Raw genomic sequence first — 9,605 nt, forward strand, 5'->3', positions numbered from 1 at the left:
GTCCAATGTTTCTGACTTCTTAGGTTTTAAAACTGGTTCCTTAACTGATTTTTTCTTCACAACTTTTTCTGGCGTTTTGGATTCAACAACAAGAGTTGCCTTTTCCTTTTCTTCTTTTTCTTTCTTTTCCTGGGCTTCTTTCTTTAACTTTTCTGCCTTTTCCTTCTTTTCTTGTTGCTCTTTTCTTTCTTTTTCTCTCTTTTCTTGCTCTTTTTTCTCTTTCTCTTTCCTTTCCTTTTCTTCCTTTTGTCTTTTCTCAAGTTTTTCTTGTTTAGCCTTTTCTTTCTTTTCTTTTTCCAACTTCTCTTTTTCCTCTTTTTCTTTATCCTTCTTTTCCTTTTCTTCTCTCTTTTCTTTTTCCAACCTTTCTTTTTCTTCCTTTGCTCTTCTTAATTTTTCTTTTTTCTTTTTAGCAAGTTTCTCTTGTTTTGCAATCTTTTCTTCTTCAGATTGTTGTGGTTTAAATACTTTTTCCTTCTTCATCTCAAATTCTTTTGTTTGAGTTGGTTGTTTAGATTTTGCCTGTTGCAAGGTGTTTGCTGAGCATGTTGAATATTTCAAACATTCCAACTTTTTTAGTTTTTCTAATCCTTTAAATATTTTATTCTGCGGGGTGCTACCAGGGAAAAGAAGCCTAGTAATTGTATCATTAGGGTTAGCTGGGTGCCAGACAACAAGTGCACAAACAGATACTAAGTTTGCTATTGGAAGCCATAATTCCTTCCCATCCACATTTATTCCAGATTTGAAGGTGCCAAGATGGCCACCATCTTCACTCCAACGTGACATAAATTCTTTTACTTCCCGGGAATCTTTGGACGGGTTGAGCACGTACATGTCAAGCTTGCCATGCCCGACCTTATGGTACAGGTTAATGGGGTCACACACATTATCCCGGAAGCATATTTGTGGTTTAAGGTTGAGAATTCGAAGGTTCTCAATCATTGAGTTTGCTTCATGAACAACATTTACTAGAAGCTGATCTTTATCAGCTTCATCTTTCTTCTCGACCTCTCCTTCTCCAACAACTAGATTGGCGAAGAAATGACCAATCTGTGGATAAACATTATTCACAACCTTCCTCTCTAATACTGCGTTAATTCCTTGGGTATTTTCATCATTAAGTCTAGTAATAAGTATTGCGTCCAGACGATCCAGATGCCGCGTAAAATCCCAGAAACAAGCTTTTCGACTAAACCCGCCATCTATGAGCATATTAAACCCGTTGATGCCAAAGAGAGCTGAGTCTCCTTGTCCACCCGGGAACACATAAAGGGTTGGATGGCTGAACCGTATGTTTCCCACCACATCTGAGGGTGGGAGTCGTTCCTGGATAGATTGTGGTTGTAGGAACGGATCCAGATAGTTGATGAATTGGGAAACCGGTTCCGAATCCTTGAATGCTGTCTCAGGGTTTACAGATACTTGACACAGTTTAGAGAACGGCTGCTGGTTCATAACATCCTGAAAAGAAACAATCTTGAATAAACTCAACAATGGAGGTAAATAGGGAACACATAAAGGGACTGCAAAGAAGGCAATGCCCGATTCACAATACTTATAATTTATGATATTTTGAAAAATGATTATTTTCAATTTTGGTAATTTTTCAAAAGAGATTTGCGCATTTCTACCACAGGAAAACATATAGGAATTATCAGAATCAAGGTATTTTTAAATCTAAAAAAACTGATAATATCTTCCTTATTATTAATGTGATAAAGGTTTCAAAGGTACTGTTGTGAATCGGGCATTGCCTTCATAGTGTGGAGGGCCACTTGAAATTACGCTTCTAGTTCCTTCCAGTGAAAAACCAACAAAGATTATAGTAAATTATATTAAAAAAAACAACACAAATAATAAGATAATAGGTTAAAAGATGGTGAGAAAAAAATTAAGGAAATGATTAATTGATTGAAAGAGGTTGGATTATTTCATTTCAAATATATATAAAGAGATTAGGAGATTAAAGTTAATTAAAGATAAAGAAAATATATCAAATCATGTAAATATCTGAGATAAATCTTGAAGGTTAGAAAATATTGCAAGAATCTCCGGAGAAGATAAGAAACCTAATTTTTCCAGGCCAAGGGGCTCAAATTGACAGAAACAGATCATTTTAAGCCAAGGTTTCACATTCAAACCTTTTGTACAGTTGGATAATATAAACTAACTTAGAAATTTTCAAAATATTTTCAATTTTAGTTTTACTATCATTTAGGTTTTTTTTTGTGTTTTTTCATCTTTAGCAAACTGTTCTAAATCACTCAATTTTTTTGTAATTATGTTTTGAGGTGAACCGTCAAACAAGAATTTAACACTCCTTTCAAGAAAATGATAACCAAAAAGATATAATAAAATATATTTCTTCATGGTTTATTAAACATGGAAAATTTTGTTAAGCTTTGCAGCTTTAAGCAGGGACGTATTCAGGAATTTGTCCAGGGGGGGGGAGATACAGTAAGGATTGGATGGATACAGTAAGGATTGGATGGATATAGTAAGGATTGGATGGATATATTTAGGATTGGATGGATACAGTAAGGATTGGATGGATACATTTAGGATTGGATGGATCCAGTAAAGATTGGATGGATACATCAAGGATTGGATGGATAAAGTAAGGATTGGATGGATCCAGTAAAGATCGGATGGATAGAGTAATGATTAGATGAATCCATGAAAGGTTAGATGAATACAGGAAGGTTTGGATGAATACAGGACGGATTGGTTTAATCCAAGATGGGTTGGATAAATCCAGGATGGGTTGGATGAATCCAGGATGGGTTGGATGAATCTAGGATGGGTTGGATGAATCCAGGATGGGTTGGATGAATCCAGGATGAGTTGAATGAATCCAGGATGGGTTGGATGAATCCAGGATGGGTTGGATGAATCCAGGATGGGTTGGATCACCTGGTTCCAATCTCCTCTGGGACAACAGTGAAGATGGATTGAGATTGATCTCTCGAAGGATCTGATGACACGCTGTACATCATATTCTTCAAAAACACTAACAAACTCTTCATTCGAGAAGTTTCCATCCTAAAATAGAAATATTATAGTTACTTTGGTTTAAAATACAGAATAAAGTTTTTAATGACAAGTTTCTCAATTTACATCACTAAACTACCTATACTGCCGGTTCAAATTTGAACCACTGATTCAAAATTAAAGATTAAGGAAGGATTTGAATCCGTGATAAAAATTTGAACCGGTGGTAGGCAATTCAAATTAATTAAATTCGGTCCCAGGAAAAGTGGGGTGGGGAAGGAGGGGGGGGGGGGTTGGAACCGCCAAAGTTCTGGCATTGAAGAATGAATTTATCTAAGACTGCAGTAGTTTGCAGACCTGCTCTGAGTAGGACGCAAAACTAGAGAAAAAGGATGAACTCTTCAAAGGACTTTTATTTTCATCTTCCGGTTTATACAAATCCTTTTCCGGTCTCTGACACAAAATATTATTTTTATACAAACAAAGATAAATCTAGGAATATCTCTGCTTGTTGATTTATTTAACCTTTTAACAGAAAAGTTTAACACAGAACTTTATCATGAAAAATACTGCTTTTAGACTTGTAAAAGGCATTTGGCGTTACAATAATCGGGCTTTAACCTTTATGATGTTTCAAAATAATTAATTATTACCCGGTATGGAAATATTACCCGGTATGGAAATATTACCCGGTATGGAAATATTACCCGGTATGGAAATATTACCCGGTATGGAAATATTACCCGGTATGGAAATACAAGATTAAAAACCAATTTTTAATTTTTATTTTAATCCAAAGACGTCGAAAAGGTTTTTATTCCTGTCGGGTTTCTTCCTATTTGTGTTCAAATTTATGTTTTAATTTGAAAACAGGTTTTCTAATTCAAAATACAAATCTGTTCAGATTACTTAAAGATATATACGGGTGGGGCGCAGTGAAGGAAAAGAAAGTTTAAATACAGTCATTTCTAGAGAAATTTTCAATAAATTCTTTGAAAACTCTTCCAAATTCTCAACAAATTGTTCAGTTTTCTATTCACAAACGAATAGTATTAAACTTTTCAATATGTTCAAAATAAAATAAAAATTGAAGAAATGGAGAAAAATAATTCACCGAAATGTAATTTAAAAGAATTAAGAGAATTTAGAAATAAACCCTGTTTAGAAATATAACCCTTGAGGAATGTATATCCAGCGTGTATAAATATTACCTGCAGTACCCAGGAACCCTGAGCTGCGAATGTATATCCAGGGTCTATAAATATTACCTGCAGTATCCAGGAACCCTGAGCTGCGAATGTGTATCCAGCGTATATAAATAGTACCTGCAGTATCCAGGAACCCTGAGCTGCGAATGTGTATCCAGCGTATATAAATATTACCTGCAGTATCCAGGAACCCTGAGCTGCGAATGTGTATCCAGCGTATATAAATATTACCTGCAGTATCCAGGAACCCTGAGCTGCGAATGTGTATCCAGCGTGTATGAATATTACCTGCAGTATCCAGGAACCCTGAGCTGTGAACGTGTATACAGCGTATATAAATATTACCTGTAGTATCCAGGAACCCTGAGCTGCGAATGTGTATCCAGCGTATATAAATATTACCTGCAGTATCCAGGAACCCTGAGCTGCGAATGTGTATCCAGCATGTATAATATGTCGATGCTTGGTAAAGCTTCCAAGCATATTCTTCATGCATTGTTGAAGTGTGTTCACCTAGTAATAAAAATAAGTATTAAAGCCGCCCTTTACAGTTACACCGCGGTTTCGTGTGTGAAATAGAAACGAACTTCATGTTTTGTTTACGCTTAAAGGAACTGTTGATGTAATTTAAAGTCACAATTAATCATTCACCCTTTAAACCTTCAACTGTGTAAAAATAGGGAAGAAATTGTCACTTTCCCATCTCTTGAAAAGTGTTGGAATTTGACAATTTCCTTTGTTGTCTCCTGCACATCCAAAACTCACTTTTACAGAGAATTTAAAATTAAACTAGTTGATGTTTTAGTATTAAATAGGATTAAATAGCTTAAATAATAGAGGATTAAATAGTTTAAATAATAGAGGATTAAATAGTTTAAAGATGAAAATTAAATAGTTTGAAGAATAAAGAATTAAATAGTTTAAGAAATAGAGGATTAAATAGTTTAAGGAACAGAGGATTAAATTAAATATTTTTAAGAATATAGGATTAAATAGTTTAAGGAACAAAGGATTAAATTAAATATTTTTAAAAATAGAGGATTAAATAGTTTAAGGGATAGGGGATTAAATAGTTTAAGGAACAGAGGATTAAATAGTTTAAGGAACAGAGGATTAGTTATCAAAATACTTTAATGTTTCAAGTAATTTCCCCATTCTACCCCGTGTGAAAATTAATCCCAAACTTGTAAAATGTTTAATATTTGCTTCACGTTCATTATTCATTTTAGAATTTTTAGAATTCATCACTTTCAGGTTCAGAGGAAACCATCAAACTCTTGTTAAAAATAAATTCTAAAGAGAATGATGGTGATTTTTTCAAACAACTTATTAAAAGAGCTTCATATCTTGCTAGTTTTTATGGATCTATTCAAAACTCGTCAAAAACTCTAATTTTCTTATCCTTATATCTTTGCAACCCAATGTCGAAATCTTCAATATTTAAATATAAGAACTCATCTCGATTGTATAGTCTAAGTTGGAAATATCAAAGAATGGTTACCAAGATATGATAAATATTAGAGTTTGTTGCCAGCATCTAGTCCCTTATGTTTAAAATCAAATTATATATTAATATATATTAATTATATTAATATATTAATTATATTATATTATTAAATTATATTAATTAATATATATTATATTAATATATTAATTAAATTATATTTGAGTTAAAACGACAAATGACTTTTCTCCACGAACATTTTTTTAAATATTCTGAATCATTAAAAACAATTAAAGTTTAATTTCGCTTAATGGATAATGTAAATTTTCAATTCATATCTTCAAGATTTGAAATTCTAAAAATAAAATAAGCTAAAAGATCGAATATCTACCTGAGGGTGAATAAGAACTTCAGTAACTAAGTTTTCTGTAGCGAATTGAATTAATCGCTCTCCTAAAAAAATTACGATATGAATATTATTAATTGATTTATATTTGACCGAGTCATCTTTTCGAGTTTTTATAAAAAACACTCTGATTTTCTAATCCCTATATCTTTGCAACCTGATGTCGTAGACCTTTAATAGTTCAAACTTTGATTGATGTTAGGTAAATAAATTTAATAGTTATCATCACCAGGTTGCAAAGATATAAGAAGAAGCAAAGAGTTCGTGAGAAAAACTTACTTCTTTACCATCAACATGTTCATATCTTACAAATATTTTTACAAACATTTTCCATCTTAAATTTTTCTATTTTCTTGAAATAAATTTCATCAAGTTGAAGGATTCAATCAATAGATAGTTTGCTGAGAAAGAGAAACTTTTAACGATCTAACAATTAGTTTTAAAGTGAAAACTTTCATTTTACAGATCTGGCAAATATTAGAAATATTTGGAATAGAAAATATTATATTTTTTTACAATCTGTTAGACTTTTAGAAGCGATATGTCAACTATAGTTTAGTTATAATCACAATTTTACGTTTACAAAACATTTTTTTAGATTAAACTCAAAGTAATTGTAATGTAAATGTAAATAAAAATGTGTTTTTATCAAAAATGCATAAAAGTGACGTGTAAGCAATATTTAGTTAATACATAATAATACCATATAAATTGTATATAAGAGGAGTTTTGTCAATAGAAAGTATGTAATAGTCAATTATACCCTGATTACTATAGAAAAAGAAAAAAATATCTTTTTAAATCAATTATTTTTTTTTAACAAAGAGAGAAGGTTAATCAAACTTTATTTTAATAAACTGTTTACAACACTATTTTGGTTTAGTGCACTAATAAAACAGAGGTGTTACATTCTAAATAATATATTAAAAAAAAGAAAAAAGGAAAGGATTAAAAAAAATGGAGGAAGAAGAAGAAGAAGAAGAAGAAGAAGAAGAAGAAGAAGAAGAAGAAGAAGAAGAAGAAGAAGAAGAAGAAGAAGAAGAAGAAGAAGAAGAAGAAGAAGAAGAAGAAGAAGAAGAAGAAGAAGAAGAAGAAGAAGAAGAAGAAGAAGAAGAAGAAGAAGAAGAAGAAGAAGAAGAAGAAGAAGAAGAAGAAGAAGAAGAAGAAGAAGAAGAAGAAGAAGAAGAAGAAGAAGAAGAAGAAGAAGAAGAAGAAGAAGAAGAAGAAGAAGAAGAAGAAGAAGAAGAAGAAGAAGAAGAAGAAGAAGAAGAAGAAGAAGAAGAAGAAGAAGAAGAAGAAGAAGAAGAAGAAGAAGAAGAAGAAGAAGAAGAAGAAGAAGAAGAAGAAGAAGAAGAAGAAGAAGAAGAAGAAGAAGAAGAAGAAGAAGAAGAAGAAGAAGAAGAAGAAGAAGAAGAAGAAGAAGAAGAAGAAGAAGAAGAAGAAGAAGAAGAAGAAGAAGAAGAAGAAGAAGAAGAAGAAGAAGAAGAAGAAGAAGAAGAAGAAGAAGAAGAAGAAGAAGAAGAAGAAGAAGAAGAAGAAGAAGAAGAAGAAGAAGAAGAAGAAGAAGAAGAAGAAGAAGAAGAAGAAGAAGAAGAAGAAGAAGAAGAAGAANAGACTAGTATTTAGGGCCTGAAGGTCGTGGTTCTAGTAGGTACTTACCAACCCCAAACCTTTTTACTGAATTTTTGCAAGCAAATCATGTTTTAGGAATAAAAATCTTAGACTATAGGTCTGGACCTGGTAAAGGTTGAGGCGGGATAATTTATCAAGTTATGCCGAGATCTTTCTCAAGACATCAAGAAATATAAGTATCTAAAAAAATAAAACTCAATCTCTCAAAATGTCAAAATTTAACACTTGACCAGGTTAAGATTTTAAGCATAATTAAATTTCAGTCAGGACAATAAATTGTTCAGCCGGGTACAAAAAAGCCAGCCTGGGCCATAAAGTGTCCAAAATTAAAACCTAATTTTATCGCCCGGGCTCATTTATCAGGAAAAATAAAAGGGGGTTTGAATAAAATCCATTTAAGTTAGTCTGGATAAGGTAAAAAATGAATGTTGTGACTAGAAAAACAAAAAGAAGTGTTTTCTTTCTCCTTTTCTCGAAAGTAAAGAAGTATATTTAATTCATACAAAGCTTAAAAAATGTTAGCGGATCGTTTGTGACGGAATTCTATGCAAAAAGAAAAAAATAAAAAAAAATGTCTGACCTCCTCTGGCCTCCTCTCCAGGTGGAGCACAGTCCGTGATCACAGACAACTCCTTCTCCAGGTCCACATGAACCTCGGAGATATCCCAACTCTTTAAACCTGAACATAAAAAATATTAAAATCAACTTTGTAAAACAAAGGAACTGAGTTATTGCAAAAAACTTAACTAATCCAATATATTTGCAACCTGATCACACTTAGACTATGATCTAACAGAATTTAAAGGTCTACGACATGGGTTTGCAAAGATATTGGGATAAAACAATTATAGTTTGTGGTAGGAACTAAAAGTTGAAAGAATGCATATCTTTCTTGCCTCGTCCTCTTTTATAATTGCTTTGCAAGAAATGCATTCGTTTTAAATTCCATAATGTGGGAAAATTTAACAGAAAATATAATAAAATTCATTACAATTTTGGTGTAATAACTTTTTAAAATAAAATTTCTATATTTTCATTTTATATTTTTGTTTGCAAGGAATAAGCTTTGAACTTTTGATTAAACTAAATAGGTTAAACTTAATCTCTGCACGACCGTGGAAATGAGTTTAACCTTGTAATACAATTTATAATCTGGGTCTCTTGAATTTATATATTTAGATCTTTATTACAAAACAGTTTAATTTTATATATTTAGATCTTTATTACAAAACAGTTTAACTTTATATATTTAGATCTTTATTACAAAACAGTTTAATCTTATATATTTAGATCTTTGTTTTACAAAACAGTTTAATTTTATATATTTGGATCTTTATAACAAAACAATTCAGTTTTATATAATGAGACAATACAATGTCGCCTAACACTTATTATTTGACATGTGTCCTTTAGAATTATTTGAAAAATATATTTCAATTAAGAAATGTTTATCTAAAAAGAAAATTTTATTATAATTGTAGCAATTTTGTCAATTTAGAATCTTTGTGGCAAAACATTGTTCATTTTGTTATTTAGTTTGTTAGTAAACAGCTTTATGGTTTGCTAGTTATTTAAAGTTACTTATTAATTTTTTAAAAGAGTCAGTTAAATAGCTAGCTATAATAGCCTTCTAGTTATTTAGCTAGTAAGCTAGTTTGTTAGTTATTAAATCAGCATGCTAGCTAGAAAGCTAATTTAATAACTCTTAAGCTAATTTGGTAACTAGTGAGCTAGTTCGTTTACTATTTAGCTAGGAAGCAGCTAGTTAGATAGGTAGTCACTATATAGTTAGTTAGTTACATACTTTATAGTTTAGTTAGTTAACAAAGTATATTGTAAACAACATAATGTATACTTTAAGTGTTTGGTGCAGAATTTGAAATTGTTGCGGTGAGCTGGATAGATTAAGTACTATACATGT

At 31.4% G+C, this 9,605-nt stretch overlaps 1 protein-coding gene across 1 annotated transcript in view; it reads right to left on the reverse strand.

The window, feature by feature from the left end:
* Positions 1-26: 26 nt before the first annotated feature.
* LOC111698776 (microtubule-associated protein futsch) overlaps positions 27-9,605 on the reverse strand; it is a 57,149-nt gene continuing 47,570 nt past the window's right edge. Inside the window, exons 2-7 of the mRNA XM_023469204.1 lie at positions 8,265-8,363; positions 6,038-6,099; positions 4,605-4,715; positions 2,917-3,045; positions 371-1,464; positions 27-39 (exon numbers count right to left, since the gene is read on the reverse strand). Coding sequence (XP_023324972.1) covers positions 27-39; positions 371-1,464; positions 2,917-3,045; positions 4,605-4,715; positions 6,038-6,099; positions 8,265-8,363 — 1,508 coding nt within the window. The remainder of the gene's footprint in view (positions 40-370; positions 1,465-2,916; positions 3,046-4,604; positions 4,716-6,037; positions 6,100-8,264; positions 8,364-9,605) is intronic.

Source organism: Eurytemora carolleeae, unplaced genomic scaffold, assembly GCF_000591075.1.
Source record: "Eurytemora carolleeae unplaced genomic scaffold, Eaff_2.0 scaffold109, whole genome shotgun sequence".
NCBI classification, from domain to species: Eukaryota; Metazoa; Arthropoda; class Copepoda; order Calanoida; family Temoridae; genus Eurytemora; species Eurytemora carolleeae.